Raw genomic sequence first — 20,789 nt, 5'->3', positions numbered from 1 at the left:
TTTTACAACTTTCAAGGTAGTAAGTTGTTGATGTGAATAATAAAGTGATTTCAATGGTAGACCCATATGATAATTAATAATAAAATGTCAACTCAATAACTGAGAAATTTATTGTAAAATTTATTGTTTTTGTAGTATTGCTCATATGATGTTAATCCTATTAAAACATTGTGAATCAATAATTGTAAAAATATTATATATTAAAAAGTTATATTCCGAACATTATTTTTTTTTTTATTGCGAGAATTTTTTTAATAATTTAGTACATTAACTATCTTCTTCAAATAGATATTTGAGTAAAAAATTAAATTTAATGTAAATTTTACTAGAACATAATTTTTTTAATCTTATAATATGTAAATATTATACAAATATAAGGAAATGTATAGAACTTTTTATATTGTTGATCAAGTAATGTTATAAATACAACAATTCTAAAGAGGCCTTGGTCATCCATGTGCATGATTTGGGGCTTGGGAACCTACCCCAATTCTGAAGAGGTTTGACTATAGTAACATTTTCCCCCGACCACTAAAAGTATATGTTTTGAATGAAGAGATTCAAATCCACCCAATTTTGTCTATATGATTATTAAAATAAATAAATAAAGGAACATCTAATTAAAATATTAAAATATATACATGTTTGTCTTTTCCTTGGTTAAAAGTTAAAAAAAAAAAAAAAAAACTTGTGGAATAATTAGATCGAGTCAAATTTTTATCAAGCAATGATAAAAAAAAAAAAGAAATAAATTCAAAAAAAGGGGGAAAAAAAAAGAAGATAAGAAGCAATGATCAGCAAGACATGCAACATGCGTTACACTTTTTTTTCCCTCACAGTTTTCCATCGTGAATACTTGCCATAAAGTGATTGGTTTCTTTATACAAAATTTATATTTATTTAAAGAGGAGGGATTGATTTTTCAAACTCATATGTATTTATCATATAAAAAGGTTTTTTTTTTTTTTTTTTTTTTTTTTTTTTTTTTTTGAGAAAGAGTTTCAATCTATGACGTCCACTCTTGATGATAGCACTTTATCATTTGACCAAGACACCAATCAGTTTTTGGTGTAGGTGATGATTGAATTTTAGATCTCTTATACAATTATCAGAGATGTTACCAGTTGAACTAACTGGAACTCACAACATATAAAAAGGTTAAGTTCTATTAACGAATGCCATATATTCAAATCAATCATCAATTTCTATTTTACCTATTAAAAGATGGAAAATTACACAAGCCTCCCTAGAGGCTTCACAAAATTATACAACCCAATCGTTTAAAAAAAAATTGACTTTTCTCATTAAGGATTGTATAAATCATAAGGCCCATTACTATAATAAAAGGCCCCACAATTGTTAAAAAAAACTATCTATTCGATGATAGTTGATTTTTTAAAGGTAAAATATATAAGCCAATTGTGCATTCTTTCCTTCACCTTAAAAAAAAATAAATAAAAAAGAGGTCGTTAAATATCAAGCAAATAGAAATCAGCTTACTCTCTCTCTCTCTCTCTATATATATATATATATATATATATATCTTGGGTTCAAGTTACACCTCGTATAATTTGAAATAATGTTATATCATCTAATAACTTTTTATTGGATGTAAATTTTAACAAATCCACCGTTAAATTAAATTTTCTTCTTATACTCTACATCCTTACAAAATTTCATGATAATCTAAGATCAATAACTATGTTATTGATCAAATGTAAAAATTATAAGTTTTTGTATTTTAAATTGTGCATGAAAGATGGGTTTCTAGAACGAATAGAAAACAGTATCTGATAGGCATGAATCTTGGTATGCATGTTGAGAACATAGATGAAATGTACCACCAAGGGGCGTGGTCTAGTAGTCTTGGGTGATGCACAAGATGCGTTAAGTGTGAGGTCCAAGGTTTGAGTCCAAATATGGACTCACTTAAGTTACCTCACTTAACAGCTCAAGGTTCACTAGTGTCCCTCGTGGGGCTAGGAAGTTATGGCTCACCGTGGTCCTCTTGCACCCCAACAGGGTCCCGGACCCAGCGGGTAAGGTGCTACTATGGTCACGCCAAGGTAGGGTTGCCATATTGGTCGCCCCCTCCTACCCATTTTTTTGTTCATAAAAAAATAGAAGAAATGTAATCCAATAGTGGAATTTTTTAAAAATTAATCCAAAAACAAAAAGTTATTAGGTGGTTACTTAATAACGCTCCATTTGTTTTGATGTAAAATATTTTACACATTTTACCATGTATGTTTTGGTGTAAAATCTGGTTAACTGTAAAATATTTTCCAGTCAAACTGTAGAATAACCCTTCCCAAGCATAAAATATTTTACGCTTAAATAAAGTGTAAAACATTTTACTCTTCTTTTCACGCAACTCTCCCTCAGTCAAAATGGCGAGATAGAACCATTTACCAAAATATATATCAATTTACCACTGTTTCGAAAATATTTAGGGATTTACCATTTTTTGGGGTACTCAAGTTCAATAAACTCGAGTTCTTTGATAAATTTTCCAGCAAATTTGAAGACTATTTTTTCAAAGAACTCGAGTTCCCCAAACTTGAGCGCCCAAAAAGTGGTAGATCCCTAAATATTTCTGAAGCATTGGTACATTGATATATATTTCGATAAACAGTGGTATTTGGCTATTTTGGCCACTCTCTCTCTCTCTCACGACTACAACAGCCCCCTTCCCTTTCACTCTCAGGTTCTCTCTTCCCACAAACCAAAGCCACGGAGCCATTCATCACCCCAGGTTTGTCAACGTCACTCACCTCCAACGCTACCACCACTGCCATTTTTCACCAGCTCGTACTCCACTAGTATCAACTCCAACCATTGATTTTTGGTTCAAACTTTTCTTTTTTCTTTTTTTGGTTCAACGATTCAGTTCATTATCCTCCATCACTGGCTCCACTTCCACCTCCACCGTCGTTGACTGAACCACTTATTCTTAAATTGGGATTTTTTTTTACCGTTGCATTGGTTTATCATTTGGGTTTTTTGGCTAGTTTGTGGGTTTTGGTGGGTGGCTAGTGGCTGCATTTAATTTGTGGGTTGCGATGGGTGGCTGAGATTCGGGGTGGATTCTCCATGTCTTTGCACTGTGGGTTCTATTAGATTTTGATTGCTCTTCTTCTTCTTGTGAGAGACCGCGCCCCCGGCCCGCTTTATAGGTTGTTGGGCCAAACCCACGTGAATTGGTGGAGTCGTGTTATTGTCTCTCAAAATGGAAATTCGACTGATTATGTTTTCCCCCTTAGATTAAGGGTTTTACAATGGAGTCGCCACTTATTTAATTATTGGAAAAATAAGAAAATCATAATTGAAAAATTCCTCATTTTATTAATTTGAAATTGAATTTACATTGATCATAGGAAAATTACACAGCTTTGGTCCTAGATACAATCTAAGATAAAGTACATGGCTTTATTTCCAAGTTACAATTTAAAAATCGAAAATTACATAGATAAGCATTTGATCTACTAACCCTTGATCTAAACTCGGAGGCTATGTTACAAGGTGGGAAGGTGTTAGGCACCCACCTTGCCCGGTGACACCAGTCTTCTAGACTATGGTGGCCAACATTCATATCATATCATTCAATATGTTATTAATCAATTTGCATGTTAAATTTAATGTGTGTGCATGTGATAAACCCTAATTTAATTTAATAAGCATTGCATTTGGATTGAAAAATAAACTCTAGTGAATGTGTGTGGATGGTGATATTCTAGATTTAGGAATTTAAAAGAAATATTAACAAACATCTTTTTCATGTTTTTTGATGTGGATTTAAGATTGAAATTAGTGTTATGCATGAACATATGATGAACAACCAAGAACATATGAAGAACACATAAGAACATTTAAGAACATTCAAACATATTCAAAGGAACTTAAATGATTATTATCATGCTTTAATCTTAAACTCTCATCATAGCAACATAAACAAACAGTTAGGGAATGAGATTATACCTTTATGCAAGATCCATATGGTGGAGGAAGGGACTCTTGATGGAAGTCCTAAGGGTGGAGGAAAAGAAAAGATAGGAGAGGGAGAGTGAGTCTCACTCAATACCTTGAGTCTCAAGAAGACCAAAATATGACAAGACTACTCAATTTCACTAGAACTTAAGAGAAGAGAAGAGAGAGGAGGTTTTTTGTGTCCTGGAATGAAGAAGATAGGGGTTTATATAGTAGTGGTAGAGGAAATATGAATGGAAAGCCATTAATGAGGGCTGACAAAGAATCATGAACCTAGACCCTATTTTAGCCTTTAGGGAAATCTGGTACATTAAATGTTGATAGTTTTTAGACCCCTTAAAACAATTGATTTAATCTAGGTAATTAGTCAAGTTGTTACTTAGTCCAATTAAATAAGTCTAGGTTATCACAATAACAAAGATCAAATCATGCAAAGCAGCGGAAAATAAATAACACAAGATATGATCACCTAGGAAACCAAACCGATAAAAACTTGGGGAGGATTTGACCAAGCTATCCTCAAGGTAAACTTGAATCCATTATCTTGAAAGAATTGAAGTTCATATAATAAGACTTACAAGCCCCTATGCTCGACTTCTTATTGCTACCAACCAGTAGAACTTACTGACACGACCACGTGTAAGCTCTAAATCCACGGACTCCTTCTTTCTTGAATTCACCACCAGATACAAGCACACCCGCTTGTGTTTTCTTTAAACTTCAATGGCAGCAACTGAATTGATCATCAAGGTGTAGATAAATCTTCTCCTTGAAAATCCTAAGTTTGTGTAAAGGAAAATTTCAATATAAGCAATATAAGCAATACTAAAACGTGGCTTGGGTTTACCTTTTATACTTAGGACAAATAAGAAACCCTAAAAACGTTTTAAAACAATTAGGGCTGAGTTGGAAAATTCTGCAGAAAAACATTCTGCCCGAACTTCAATTAATCGAGCCTAAACTTCGATCGATCGAGCCAAACCAAAATGCATTAATCTTTTTTGCATTAAGCTTGATTCCAACTTTACATAAACGCACAACTTTGAGCAAGACTAAAACACTTCTAAACACATTGTTTTGATCATGGTTTGTCAACAATACAAATTAGAATTTAACAAACTCCCCCTTTGGCAATCTGTGACAAAACACAACTAGAACCTCAAAGTTTACAAAATAAAAAGCCCTTTACAAAAATAATGCTCATAAAACAAATTCAATCCTAATTACTATCCATCAGTTGCAAGTATAGACAGCAGCTCAATTGAATCAACCTGTATATTTCCTAAAACACTAAACAAAATGTATAACCGCATGTGTGGAAACAATACAAGTAAACAAAATAAATTCTTGATATCAAACAACACGCAATAAAGACATATATCAATGAATAACTCATAAATATAAATCAATAAATAGTTTGAAACAAGAAACATATAAAGTACCAACTAAAAAAATACTCCCCCTAACATGAATATCCCATCAAAAACATGGCAAGAGCTAAAAAGGTAAAAAACAAAGTGAAGCACCTAGATACAATCTAAACTCCACAAGCTCCAACCAAACAAAAAACTCTCCCCCTAAAAACAAAAACTCTACAAAGTACTCCCCCTTTTTGTGACGGAATGTCAAAGGACAAACAAAATCCATCATCAAAAGGGAGGCGATCAAAACTGCGCCAACTCCGCACGCAAGGCACGGATCTCATCAAGCACGTCCATCAAAATCTGTCCATAAGCCGCCTGAACGATCAAGACATGATCCAACGTACATCGAATATCTGAATCATCCGAAGCAGTCGGTGGAGGAACATCAGCATCAGCACCTGTAGAAGAGGGAGGAGGGAGAACAGCACTTGATGACGCACCTTTAGGACGCGAAGGAGCAACTCTCAAGTGAGCAGCCCTCTGTCTAAGAAAGGTGGCACCTATGGGAGCAACAACATGCACAGGCTCTCCAGACGGAAAACCATCTAAACCTAAAAAGAGCAAAATTTTATGAATGACAATAGGATGAATAAGCGCATGCCCTACGACAGAACTCTTATGAACCTCGTTCAAAGAACGAAGGAACAAATGAGGAAAACTGATAGACGCTCTAGGAACAAACTCATACAAAAACACACACCGCTTTAGAGGGATGGTGTGGAAGTGAGAAATAGGCCACAACGAATGAAACACTATCCTAAAGAAAAGATAGGTAGTCTCGGTAAGCTCATCGGACGTGATCCGAGGATCAGAACCCCACTGGATAGATGACCCAGTGATGTAAGACATGACAACATCTAATGAGGGTGACTCATCATAGGGATAGTCAAGCATCCGAACAACTGAAACCCCAAGAGCCTCAGCCACTACCCGAGGGGTAATGGTGAACTCAACACCTCGTATCTAACTCCTAACAAGGGTGTTGGAATCATAAACGTGGCAAGAGAGGTTCGAGAAGAACTCTCTAATTAGTGTGGTCGGGGGTGGATGAGCTATCTCTAAGAGAGGCAACCAACCTCTAGACTCAAAATTAGCCCTAATGGCCGGATCAATCTCATCTAAAACTACAGCTCGCTCAGCTCATATCTTACGCTTACTGTTCAAGGTATTAAAGGCCTCTCTGCACTTATCATTCCTAAACACCTCACTCCTAGAGGGAGACTCAGAGGAAGTGGAAGGGGTCCTATGGGCTCTAGTTTTCCTAGGCATGGTGCTAGGATAAGGACCAAAACACAGAGCAAAGGAACAAAAACACAAAAACACAAAAAAAAAAACAAAACCAAGGGCAGACTGCAAGTTAGCACAAAAAAAAATAGATAAAAAATCTATATGATGCATGAACAATTTAAATGGTATGATGCATGTTCTAATGCAGTGCAATTAAGTCCAAAAAGTTCAAATTCACAAAATTGGCTTGAACATAGAGGTATTAATAAAAAAACCCCAAAATTTTGAAAACCACTTGATCAATTTGAAAGATATGGACGAATTGATCATTAGACATGATAGAGTTCAAAAATTAATGACCAAATACATCAATTTAACAAGCCAATTTCATCAATTTAACCCAAATTGAACAAAATCCCCAATTTGGAACAATTTCAAACCCTAGAATTTTCAATTTTTCAAAAACCATAAAATTGATCAAATTAACCATCAAGGATCATTAATATAACATCCTAGAATAAAAACCCAATGATCAATTTCACCAAAAATGGTTTGAATCAACAACAACCCCAAAATATGAAAAGTGCCGAAAATACCCAATGAATATGTATGAAAAATGCATGAAATCATGAAATAAAATGCAAAAGGAAGGGCAAAAAGGACTTACCGGCCTTGGAAGACAAAAACTTTGCAAAAATTTCGGAAGAAAACGACAAAAAATCTTTGGTGGAGCCTTAGCCAAGTCGGAGAGAGAGGAAAGTTTGAAAAACTTTTGAAAAAGTGACTGTGAAAAAGACAATCTGACCTTAAAAAAAAACATGTTTCACGAGTTTCGATCAATCGAAAAACAGCCTCGATCGATCAAAACAGATAGAGGCTTTAACAAAACATTTTGAAAAGATTTCGATCGATCAAAAATCAGTTTCGATCGATCGAAACAGACAGAGGCTCTCTCTAACATATTTAAAAAATTTCGATTGATCGAAAAACAAAATGGATCGATCGAAATGGGAAGAGGCTGACTAAATTTGAGGAAAAACACAGTTTTTTTTGAAAAACAATTAGAATCAACTCAAAACATTGAAATTTAAGAACAAAATGCATGAGTATGTGATGATGTGATAATCAAAAAACAAGAATTCTAAGCCCAAATTCCCCAAAAACAAAATTTATTGCATTCTCCATAAATTTTCAAGCAACAAATTAATTTTGCACAAAATTCAAAGTATTTGCAAAACATGGTTGGTCAGACCATAAACACACACAATAACATGTACAAAGTTTAAGAAAGAGTAACTCGTGTAGTGTGTGCAACTAGCAAAAGTTTGAGATACATGTGAGGTGATATGTGAATAGCAATCAATCACAAAATCTACAAAATTCATCACAAAGAATTTAAAAGAGACTATCACCTAAAGAGTTACATCATATAACTCCCACATATCCTAGATCATAAGCTTGCAATCATGTAAGTTTCTTGTATTTATGCCTCATAATATACATACCAATTTTAAGTCATGTGAGTTTGGCATCAAGCTTAATAGTACACACCAATTTTAAGTATTAAGCAATTTAAACCGAGGTTTCACCTTATGTTCTTTTTGTGCATGTGCTACATTTTCTCGAGTACAAAATCTTATGATATGCACTAAGGTGTTCATGATTGGCTAGTGAACAGTGGTGAGATGATTATTTATGCCTTTCTCTAAAAGTTCAAGTCCAACATTCAAAAACATGTGACTTCAAGATTAAGACAGAGTAATCAAAAACCATAAACATCTTTCTCACATAACATGTACTACAAAGTTTCAACTAGTGAAGTGCAATAAGTAAGCTCATCAAAGTTAAATAAGGTACAAATGACATGTTATGTGAAAATAAATTAACCAACCTTGTTCTCATAAACCAAGAAGAATAGTACAAAACAAAATTTGCTTCCTTTTTCTTCCTTTTTTTTTTATTAAAAAAAAAACACCTAGAATGAAATGCATGAATGTTATGCAATGCAAATCCTAGAAAAAAAAAAAAAAAAAAAAAAAAAAAAAAAAAAAAAAAAAAAAAAACAATGGTCACAAATGGTAGAGCAATGAAGTACAAGAACCATGTCAGAAAGATTCAGTTAGTTCGAGTCTTTTGCATCCAAAACCTTTTAGTTGCACCATGAGCATTAGAGTTCTTATTCACATGGGAATGATTACCAACTCCAGGATTGGAATAAAAGTTTAAAGCTTTTATCAATTCACCAATAAGTACCATAGGATCTTGTGCTTGAGGCACAGGTATTTTTGGTTTGTTTGCTCTCTTTGTAGCTTGCAGCTTGTAACAGTTTGGACAAATGTGTCCAGACTTTCCACAAAAGTGACAAACCCATGCAGGCTTATCATGTGTTTTGTCCTTAGATAAGGTAGACTTCTTAGACTTAGACTCTTTCAGATCAACCCTAATCTTCCTAGATGGTGAAACTTCTATGGGTTTGACAACCTCACTCACAAGTGGTTTGGTAGTTTCACTCACTATCTCACTCACAAAAGGTTCAGAAGAAGAAGATGAAGGAATAAACTTTGTGGAATGAGGAGCAGACACATAGATGCTTTCAACATAACCTAATCCAATTTTGTCAAAAGAAGACTTTTGAACACTCAACATTTGATCAAGTTTAGAACTAGCAAATCTAGCAACAGATAAATCAAGTTCCAAAAATTTAACTTTATCAAGGAAAAGCATATTCTCAGTTTTCACATTGTTCAAAAGTTTATTAGCATCAAACAGTTTAACAAGCAAATTCTTCTTATCAAGCTCAAAAGATTCAATTTTTTTCAAGCCAAGTTTAACATTCATAGCATCCTTTGCAGCAACTTTGCAAAGTTTATTATAGGCCTCTTGAAGATCTGCATCTTCAGAGAGTTCCCCATCAGAAGGGTTCTCTTCAACAGATATGCTCTCATCAACTACAGCAGTAGTGGTGAAAGCAATGAAGTTTCCATCCTCATCACAATCAGACTCATTATCAGAAACTCACCATCACTAAGGGTTACAGCCATAGCCTTACCCTTAGACTTCAAATAGGTAAGACATTCAGATTTCATGTGTCCATACCCTTGACATCCAAAACACTAAGAGCCCAAAGAATTATTGGAAGATTGGACTACTTTTCTCTAGGTTTATCATTATTGTTAACTTTAGTGGGATCATGCTTCCTAAAGTTTCTAGGTTCAGCAATGTTTGTGCCTCTTGCCTTTCTGTTACTGTTCCTAAGAAAGTTTCTAAAGTTCTTGGCAAGGTAAGCAATCTCTATAGCAGAGAACTCATCATCAAATCCACCACCTTCAACATCATCAATTGACTTAAGAGCCATTGATTTAAATTTGGTAGTTTGGGTAGATCCAACTCATAAGATTGAAGAGATCCTACAAGTTCATCAATAGAGATGGAGTCCACATCCTTACTTTCAGTAATAGCAGTCACCTTGGGTCTAAATTTTTCAGTTAAAGATCTAAGAATCTTCCTAACAATTTTAGGTTGATCATAGATTTCACCCAAGTTAAAAGCAGAATTAACAATGTCATTCAATTTAGCATAGAATTCATCAAAAGATTCATCATCAAACATCCTAATACTTTCAAATTTAGAAGTCAATTGCTACAATTTATTTGATTTTGACAGCCTTTGTGCCTTCATGCACAGTCTGAAGGATATTCCAAGCAATATGAGCAACCTTAACATTAGAGATTCTCTTAAATTCCTCCATAGAAATAGCATTAAAGATAGCATTCATAACTTTACTATTAAACGCAGCTGCTTCTTTTTGAGAAGTTTCCCACTCACTAACAGGAGTAATGGGCTTCTCCCATCCGTATTCAACGGAGTTCCACACCCTCTCATCAATAGATTTCAGGAATGCTTTCACCTTTACTTTCCAATAAGCAGAATTATTCCCATCAAAGTGAGGAGGAATAACTAGAGAATGTCCGTGTTCCATGACAGCAGGGATCAAGGATTAGCTCAGTGATCAAAAGATCAACAACAAAAGAGCAACCCGCTCTGATACCACTTGATAGTTTTTAGACCCCTTAAAACAATTGATTTAACCTAGGTAATTAGCCAAGTTGTTACTTAGTCCAATTAAACAAGTCTAGGTTATCACAATAACAAAGATCAAATCATGCAAAGCAGCAGAAAATAAATAACACAAGATATGATCACCCAGGAAACCAAATCGGTAAAAACCTGGGGAGGATTTGACCTAACTATTCTCAAGGTAAACTTGAATCCATTATCTTGAAAGAATCGAAGTTCATACAATAAGACTTACAAGCCCCCACGCTCGACTTCTTATTGTTACCAACCAGTAGAACTTACTGACACGACCACGTGCAAGCTCCGAATCCACGGACTCCTTCTTTCTTGGATTCACCACCAGATACAAGCACACCCGCTTGTGTTTTCTTTAAGTTTCAGGGGCAGCAACTGAATTGATCATCAAGGTGTAGATAAATCTTCTCCTTGAAAACCCTAAATTTGTGTAAAGGAAAGCTCATTTAGATCTCATAAGAGATTTACACAAACCGCAATATGAGCAACACTAAAACGTGGCTAGGGTTTGCTTTTTATACTTAGGACAAATAAGAAACCCTAAAAATGTTTTAAAACAACTAGGGCTGAATTGGAAAATTCTATAGAAAAACATTCTGCTCGAGCTTTGATCGATCGAGTCTAAGTTTCGATCGATCGAGCCAGACCGAAATGCATTAATCTTTTCTGCATTAAGCTCGATTCCAACTTTACATAAACACACAACTTTGAGCAAGATAAAACACTTCTAAACACATTGTTTTGATCATGGTTTGCCAACAATACAAATTAAAGTTATAAATACATAAAATCTTAAGTCTTTAGAACCTAACAAATGTGGAGATTGATGAGAGTGAGGAGCAAGCAAAGTTCGGTTTTCCCGTAGCTGCTGTAACAGCATGTAGAGTCAATTTCGAAAAATCATATCTGACTCAATTCTGATCGGAATTGTCTCATTCTTGTACTCAAATTGAAGCCCCGGATGTCTAATTTCTGGGAAAATTAACCTCATTCACAGATTAAAAATATTCTGAGAGATATCGATAAAATGGTGAGTAGAGGTCATTTGTTAGAAAATGGTTTCAGCACAATTAACATTAATAGGTCTCAAATTAGCTCCCAATTAACATTAATTGGCTCCAATCACTCCCATTTCAGACTTAATTGGTTCCAAATTTACTCTAATTAAAAGATAATTTCATAAATTACTCATTAAATAATTAATGTTTAACTATCTAATTAATTAGGTGTGTGCAGCCCTACCATAAAATGTAGTCCTAACCAATCAAATTATGACACATCATCTATCTCAAATTAATTATACTTATAACCAATTGAAATCAATTGTTCATAATCACATATAATCGGACTCAATTTGTGATGGTGCATCTCAGCCATTAAAACTTGATTTGATGATAACTTTCAATCTGATGGTCCGATTAGGGCTCATGACTAGTCAATTTAATCGTTACAACATCAAGATCATTTTGATGAAATGAGATTAAGGATCTAATGACCAGAATCAAGATGCATATTTTTAAGGTGAAATTACCCTTTTACCCTCCATGTGAGGTAAAATAGGGTGTCAACAGTTCTTTTTTTTTTTTTTTTTTTTTTTTTTTTTTTAAATCATGGTAATTTTTTTGTGAGTGATTCATGGTTGATAAATCTGAGTTGTTATTCGAGAATTGAGTTTGGGTTGTTGAGAAGTTTGAGTTTGGGTATGAGAATTTATGGTTTGATTCAGGGTTGGGTTTTGATTGAAATTTGAGTTTGTTCGTTGAGAATTTTTGAGCTAGGTTTATTCTAATTGAAGGAAAGTTTTATGCATTTTCATGTACACAAACAAACACTGTAAAATGCAAATATTTTCAGTAAAATATTTTACATTAAAACAAACGGAATGTTAGAGTTATATCAAGTGTAACGGAACCAAAAAAGAATTTATTGAAATAACAGAAACTGTACAAACTACATTGAATTTCCAACTAAGGTTTGTACACCACAAACATACATCCATTCATGCATAATTTTACGGGCCATTTTCAATTTTGAATGATTACTAGAAGGGCGAGTTTATGGGCCATTTCAATTTCAAATGATTACTAGAAGGATGAGTCCACAATGGAAGCACTTTACTAAGTGTCAAATAAACTTTTTAAGTTTTTAGTATGAGTAAGGGCCAAAATTGGGAATTAACACTGATTTTCAAACAATATAATTAGTAGGCACTATTTTCAAACTATATTTTTTCCTAGCATCTCGAGTCTGAAAGACTTGATTTAGGCCTATAAATCGAGTCTCAAAGACTCGGTTTCCATGGTCTGATCACGTCTGATGTGACGTTTTTTCCACGTGGCAACCACCTGGAAATCGAGTCTCTAAGACTTGATTTATAACCCAACCCTACAAAACAAGTAAAAACCTGCATCTTCAGCCTCCTTCTCATCAGAGAAGAGAGAGAGAGAGAGAGAGAGAGAGAAACTAGAAATAGAACCCAGAAAGCTCTAGAGGTAGTGTCTGAGAAGAAGCTGAAGATCGAGAACGAAGAAGCCGTTTCTCGATGCATAGATCGAAATCTCTAGAGGTAATGTTTGCGCGCAACGCCTTCGTCGCCATGCACTCTTCTTACGCCACGTATCTCAAGAACACCGGCGCCGCCCTCAATGACTATACTCACAATGAGGTTTCTCACCACCACCACCACTCCCACTCGGCCCCTTCTTTTTCTGCTGCTTCTTGTCCTCATCTTCCTCCACAGCTCACTGTCCCTTCGTCTTCTGCCTCCGCCGCTTTCGCGTCTCCACCCATTATTGATAGTCTGACTTTTAGGGTCGTGGGTTTTTGGATTTTCTTGCAAAGAACCCCGATCAACAAGCCAAATGGGTTGTGGGTTTTGGGGTTTTTATTTTTTTTAATCTAGATTTTAGGTGGTTGTTAGGGGTGGATTTGGTTGAATTTATGCTGAATTGTTGGATTAATGCTCGAATTTGTGGGTTGATAGTGGCTGATTTGTGCTTGTATTTGATGGTGGCTAATCTGTGTTTGTGTTTTGTACTCCAAACACTTGTGAAAATCTTTTCAGTCAAATACAAATCGAGTATTAGAGACTTGATTTCCAGGTGGTCACCACATGGAAAAAATGCCACATCAGACGTGATCTGACCATGAAAATCGAGTTTTTAAGACTTGATTTATAGGTCCTAAATCGAGTCTTTTAGACTCGAGATGCTAGTAAAAAAATATAGTTTGAAAATAGAGCCTACTAATTATATTGTTTGAAAACTAGTGTTAATTACCAATTTTGGCCTATGAGTAAGACTTAAGTATAGTACTTAGGTGTTGTTCTTTAAATTTATTTCTTAAGATTCTGTCATGTGACTTTTTTCTCACAGATAGAGGTATATTTTTTAAGTTAAATAGCTACATGCTAGAATTTTAAGAGGAGAACCTAAGGTGTAGATAAGTTTTGTCCTTTAGTATTGTGAATTGTCAATAATGGAAATTTGGTAGTTGAAGATAGCTTTATATAATAGTACTATTTTTGAAACTTGTTTGGACACTAGGATAGGGCACTTAAAGTGAGAAATTCAACAAGCAAACAAACCCAATAAGGTAGTTATTATCAAACAATAGTATTGTGAAAAGAAACGTTTTCTTTAGGTCGAGCCAATAAAATAAAAAACCACACCATTAATGGTTCTCAATTAAAAAACTCATTCAATTTGATAGCATAAGATTTTTCACAGTTAAATTGATATAATAATATAATTAAGGGTGAGCCAAAAATGTTGGTTTGGATGTAAATTAATATTAGAGGAGCAATTTAAGATACAACTGAAACTTTGGAAGCTCAAATTTATAAATTTTTCAAAAATATAATACTAAAAAAAGCAAAGTATGATCTATGGCATTTAAATTTATCAACTTAAATGTGGACCATTATATATGGACAAAACTTAGGTATAGTACCTTAGATACTGTTCTTTAAGTTTCCTTTTAAGATTTAGTCAAGTGACTACTTAATTAAAAAATGCACTTTCATCTCATAAAAAAATCCACATGGCAGAATCTTAAAATGAGAACTTAATGAATAGTATCTAAGTACTGTACCTAAGTTTTGCTATTTTATATATATATATATATATATATACACTATTCCAATGCTAATGCTATGTACGGTTAATTAAAAAAGGTTCTCTATAAAAGAAAAATATATTATCAAAGTATTATAAAAACTGTAGTGAGTCACTTGTAACTTTAATATAATTTCACCTAGAATAAATTGTAGAAATGCAAACATGTATTGAGCTACTCAACGTAAGGATGGCATATAATATGTAAATTTTACTATATTAAAATACAAAATTATGATGATCAAAATACTTAGAATAAATTTTAAAATTTATTTTCACATACTTGAAATTTTTTGAAATATAATTTAGTTGGATTAGATTTTTAAATTTCATGAAAATTAATTAATAAAGTTTTACCTAAATTAAACAATAGTTGGAATAAAAATTTAAATTACTTGAAACTTACCTTCTCAAAAAAAAAAAAAAAAGTTTATAGATTTTTACCTAAAGTGAACTAATTTAATTAATGAAAATTTATACATTTGGTCACAAAGAGAAGATAACTGCTTGGCGCAACCATGACTTCTAGACTGAACCTTTCGTATAGAGTATAGTATATGATACAAAAATATATTAGGTTGTAATTGTAAGGACCAGATTTGTGGCTCAGTTTAGGATAAATGGACTTAGGCCCAAAAAACCCAAAACAATGAATTTGTAGAGAGTGGGTCAAAAAATTAGGCCCTAATGAATTGGACAACAGCTAATATGGAATTGGATGGCAATCATGCACAAATAAGAAGTACTGATATGAATGAACTTCTTGTCCGAGGAGACAAGTGTTCATATAAATCAACTAAATAGAGTACAAGTGCAATTTTGGTTGCTACAGTGTTCTTTCTCTCTATTTTTCCAATTTTTCCTCATGAAGGGTCTCTTACATTATATAGCTCCCTTTGGACTATCTTGATCCTACACTTGTTGGTCATCTGAGCCCTTATCGAGTACCTGTCCCATCAGACACTCTTTTTGACTTTTTGTGAGTTATGGTAGCCAAAACAGCACTGTTCAGAGGTTTTCTCTACATAAATGCGGTCAGAAAAGTAGCTACAGTACATTTAATGTAGTGGTAGCAGCTTTCCCTTAGATATTTTTGGGTTCCCCTCCTTCTCATATGTTCATGATGCACGTCCCTATTACTAGAGCTTAATTGAAGGTCACTTTGATCATTGGAATACATATTTGAGTTGTACTTATTGTATCCGAGGAGATATTCCTCCTCAAACAACTTTCCTATTTGTATCTTGCTCATTAAATCCTGAGCTTGAACCATTAATTATCATTCGTTTCTCCTCGGACCACTCACGCTCTTGGTCAAGGCCCAAGATATAATTTGGGCCCTTAACCCTACAGTAATATATGTGGTAATCACATATTAAAAGTAAAGACTTAAAAGAGAAATTATATTGATCTAATATTTAGAGTTTACTCAAGCAAACTTTCTATTTGAGGATTGCTTAGGTGAAGAAGATTGAGCGAAGTTCAGATTTTAATGAATGCTCAAGTGAGTGTCATGTAAAGATCGATCAAACTTTCTTTTTAAGGCTATTTGAGGTTTGCTTGGCGTTTGGTCGAGCAAAGTCGTTTAAACTTCAGTTTTCTATAGAATTGTGCAAACAATTGAACCTAAAAATTCTCACTATTACTAACATTTACCAATTGTTGCTAACTTTATTTGGAGTGTCTCACTCTTCATTGGTGACTTTTCAATAATGTCTCTTCATTTTCCATATATGCTGTTTTTTTCATATTCAGTAAAAGGGTTAGAAAAATATTAAGAAATTTTATGAATTCTCTAAAATTGTTATTTGTAGAGCAATTATACTAGTCTAATGTTTATATTTTACTTGAGTGAAATTTCTGTTTCAGGGTAGCTCGGGTGAGCATAGCTTGAAGATTGAGTAAAGCTTCTGTTTTCAGGATTACTTTAACGTGTCACGCAAAGATAAATCTAACTTTCTATTTGAGGTCATTTGAGGTTTGCTTAATGTTCCCTCAAGTGAAATACTACACTTGAACAAAGTCATTCACTCATTTGGAACTTTTTTGTTGTTGTAAAATTGTTATTAATCGTATTTAGAGTGTCATGAGTCATGACTCTTCATTGGTGACTTTTTAGTGCTAACTCTTCAATGATGTCTCTTCATTCTCTGTATATATTGTTCTTTTCATATTTACTAAAAAATTCAAAGTTTAAAGGTGGGAATTTCAGATGTAAAGCTATGTGTGGCCTGGTAAATTAACCGAGACAATAAATTTCTGTAAGGATCATTTTCTCTTTTTTCCTTCAAATATGCAAGGCATCTTCCAACCTCAGACTTGACTTGTAAATATAATTCATGAGCCTTGTCCCTGTCTTTTAATTCCTGCTTCAAACCTTCAGAACATGATTAAAAATTAAGGTTATTACTTGCATCTTACTTACCTCATAAAGAAAAACAAAAAAACAAAAACTTGCATAAAAAATTCAACCTATTAAAGCTCAAACTTCCAATGACTACTGCTCAAGCAGAGGCACAGGTTACAAAGGTCCTAAGATTCAGGTAAGATATAGACAAACTGAAGAATGAGGTTGACATACAGTACCTACAATGTTTCTTTGCTAATGTCGCCCTGCATAACAAACACCCTCTACTATACCATATATCTGGCTTCATACTTGGGACTATGATTTAGGAATTCATAAGAACACATGTTTCATGTTTTTCAGTTGGAAATGATAAGCTATAATCATATAAATGACCATACTAAGATGCCATATCAATGCAGGTTTGAACATAATTCCCTTAGTAAATAAGAGAATGCCATGGATAGATATGATAACAACTAGATGAATGTTGCTTGAAATTATTCTTCTTAGGCTGCTTCTAATGAATTGGGTATTTTGCATGATGATCTACCAATTGAATTTGTTTCCAATCTAGGGGATATTTAAGGTGGCCATCAGTCCCAATTAGATGCACGGCAGTATCATAAAGCCATTTTTTAAAAGGTTCCCTTTCATTTTAAAGAGGCGTTCAATTTTTTTTTTTTAAATTCTTGTTTTAGGCTAAACTTGATACAGTACACTTTATTTCTAGCATCAGACATTCAAAGATATTGGTCATCTAACTAATAACCATACCTTCTGTTTCAATGGGTTTGCCGAAGTAATAATAAAACCGACCAGGAAATTTTGGTAGAATTCCTGGCAAATGTAAATCTTGGTTTGCCACCTCCCCAGTAGCATCAGTCCTACCATACAAGATCATGGTAAAATTAAAATAAGGAACAGGAAGGAAAGGGCAAAATAAATTTGAGACCAAATTTATGGAAAGAAAAGATCCAATGGAAGTCAATGCCAGAGGAACTTAATATACCTTAAGTTTACAGCCGCATTTGTTAACTTCTCTATTTGATCCTTCAAGTAAGGAATCTTCATTTGGTCATCATAATCAAAAACTAGCTATCAGTTGAAAGAAACCATTTATTCATTAGTGAGAAAACCAGTAAAACCCAGTGACAAAAAAGTGAATCCAAATATAAACTAGCCAGAAACAGCAAATAGAGGTAATGTAGATATGTCAAGTTTAAACTTTTCTTCAAAGCGATTAGCATGTCATACCCTTCTCAAATGAACATCCCTATCTCATTGTGTACAGGGACACTGATAAAAAAGTTCACCTTAATTTGCATAGAAAATTATGGGGAGAAACCCTTTGTTCAGCAATTATGGTTCTCTCCCCATAACACAAGTAACATTATCAAACAAGGATAAGCACATACATGTAGAATTTTAAATTAAGATAAATTAATAAGACTATGAATATAGATCCAGGTTTCAATGTTTAGATTTAAGACAATTTGGAAGAAATAAGGCATCAAGTGATGACCCGTGCGAGTGGTATTCAACTAGCAGCTTAGCCAGCTAGAAACTACAATTCTGTGCTGCATGCAGATATGAAGATATGCATAGAATGGAAATTAATAATTGATGAAAAAAATGTTACTAAGTGAAGTTCTTAGCTTACTTCGCTTATATCATCTTCTCCAACAGCACCAAAAGGTATGATTTTGGCTCCAAATCTTGCAGCCATCCTGACAAACTCTGACTGTTCTGGCCACATTAACTTGTATTCTTCACCCTGAAAGTACAAAAAATCAGGCATTTTAAAACTATTAAAGTTGTATATTCTAAAAAACACATCTCATTTATGTTGAAATGAAATACAAACAATCAATACATTCGAAAAAGAGTAACCATGTCTGCACATGTCGATGCATATAATTGTATAAATCACACCAGAGCCTGAAGGGAGAGAAGGCAACATTTTGCATGATGAGATCATTTAGCATTTCACCTTAGACTGTAAATTTCTTGAGTATGTTAATAATAAGCATTAAGGTTGAAGGGGAGTTAATTTTCAGTAATAAGCTATAAATTCAAAAATAACTAAAGCATTGTCATTAACTCATCCAAAGGTTTGTGAACCATCCATTAATTCACTACCTTCTGTTCTAATTTTACTTGAAAAGGCAAGCAAAGTATTAGAATATCTTGGACTGCAAGTTGGGGTGGTGGAAGCAAATCAAGCAGAACCCAACCAGTAAATTGACAAGTTTGGCTTTTCCTAGCTTGGATTGAGCCTTGATCGAGAACACTACCAGAACTCAGGAAGGGCTAAGCTCGAGTTATATGTCATATTTTAAAAGGCATCATGATATTGTATGGTTTACATGTGTATGATCAATGTAATAATAGATATAAGGAATTGATTTGCCTAGTTTTAAGAATACTTCATATTCTTTCCTTGTTTTAATCTTGACTTTTTTTTTTTTTTTGATTAAAATTGTGAATTGTATATATATTGTGTAATACCCCCGATTTTTATGATCATCACTGTCATTAATATTATTATTACAGAGTTAAGGTGCTACACGTGAGCACAGTAAGATGGGAGGAGACGATTATGTGGTGCTACAAAATACGTGAGAGAACTAAAGTTTTAGTGCATACAATTTTGGGCGGCAGTTTAAAATATAAAGGAAGATGTAAAGTGGAGGGTTACTTTGTGGGTTATGCATATAAAACCTTAAGTTTTCATTCTTTTCATTTTTTCAATTAGGGATTTTTCATTCTTTTCAGTTAGGGAAAAGTTAAGAGAATAAAACCTATTTGGATAAGAAGTTTAAGAGTTATCGGAATCCTTTGGAGTTCTAGCCTATCTAAACAGATAAACCTTAAATTGAGGTTGATTGGAAATAATAAAGTCTTGGAATCATATTTAAGCTGTTGGGTCTCTTCTTTATACGAGTGAATCATAAAAGAAAAAGGAAAGAAAGAGGAAAGAAAAAGAGTTAGAGAAAGAGAAAGACGCCAGATGCTAGAGGCTACGTTAAAAGGATTAAGGATTAGAGGAAAACTTTGTTTATAGCAAGGTAATTTATCTCTCACTTAAGAGTCCTCTATGGGATTTTGTTTTAATATTAAGCCTAGATCACCAGTTGTGGGGTTTATATATACAACTAGGCCTGTTCGTACTACATATGTTGTAGTAACATTGATTACTGATGGTGTACAGTTTAAGAGGATTGATGTTGGGTTTCACAATATTAAGAATTTGGCTGTTACTTATGTATACCTTTTAATTAGTGAACTTGGATCAATTTATAGATTCTAAACCGCAAAACATGTATGAGAATGACTTTTACAACTTAATTATTCTATGATTGGTTGAGGACCTAAATATCAAGTGGTGGCTATAGAAGTTCGTTTGAACTCTAGTAGTATAGATTAGCTTTTGGGGTAATATTGTTGCAGTGGGACCTTAATAAGGAATATTAAATTGATTAATTCAATGGTGTATACAAAAGTAGTTTCCATACCTTAGTTTTGTAGGACAGTAGAAAAGAAAATGATTTTAGTTAGTAGGTTTCTACTGATTTAAAGCATTCTTTTGTTTAG

At 33.7% G+C, this 20,789-nt stretch overlaps 1 protein-coding gene across 4 annotated transcripts in view; it reads right to left on the bottom strand.

The window, feature by feature from the left end:
• Positions 1-20,789, bottom strand: part of LOC115976388 (acyltransferase-like protein At3g26840, chloroplastic) — a 67,932-nt gene that overhangs the window by 33,399 nt on the left and 13,744 nt on the right. The window contains exons 11-14 of one of the 4 annotated variants that reach the window (XM_031097631.1): positions 18,856-18,969; positions 18,205-18,260; positions 17,970-18,079; positions 16,968-17,222 (exon numbers count right to left, since the gene is read on the bottom strand). The exons of 1 other annotated variant lie outside the window; for it this stretch is intronic. In XM_031097631.1, the coding sequence (XP_030953491.1) occupies positions 17,032-17,222; positions 17,970-18,079; positions 18,205-18,260; positions 18,856-18,969 (471 nt within the window). In that variant the 3' untranslated portion in view covers positions 16,968-17,031. Of the gene's footprint in view, positions 1-16,967; positions 17,223-17,969; positions 18,080-18,204; positions 18,291-18,855; positions 18,970-20,789 lie in introns of those variants that run through there. 2 more of the 4 variants (XM_031097630.1, XR_004088306.1) reach the window with 2 other exon arrangements.

Source organism: Quercus lobata, chromosome 2, assembly GCF_001633185.2.
Source record: "Quercus lobata isolate SW786 chromosome 2, ValleyOak3.0 Primary Assembly, whole genome shotgun sequence".
In the NCBI taxonomy this organism is placed as follows: domain Eukaryota; kingdom Viridiplantae; phylum Streptophyta; class Magnoliopsida; order Fagales; family Fagaceae; genus Quercus; species Quercus lobata.
This window is presented reverse-complemented; position numbering and strand designations above follow the sequence as displayed.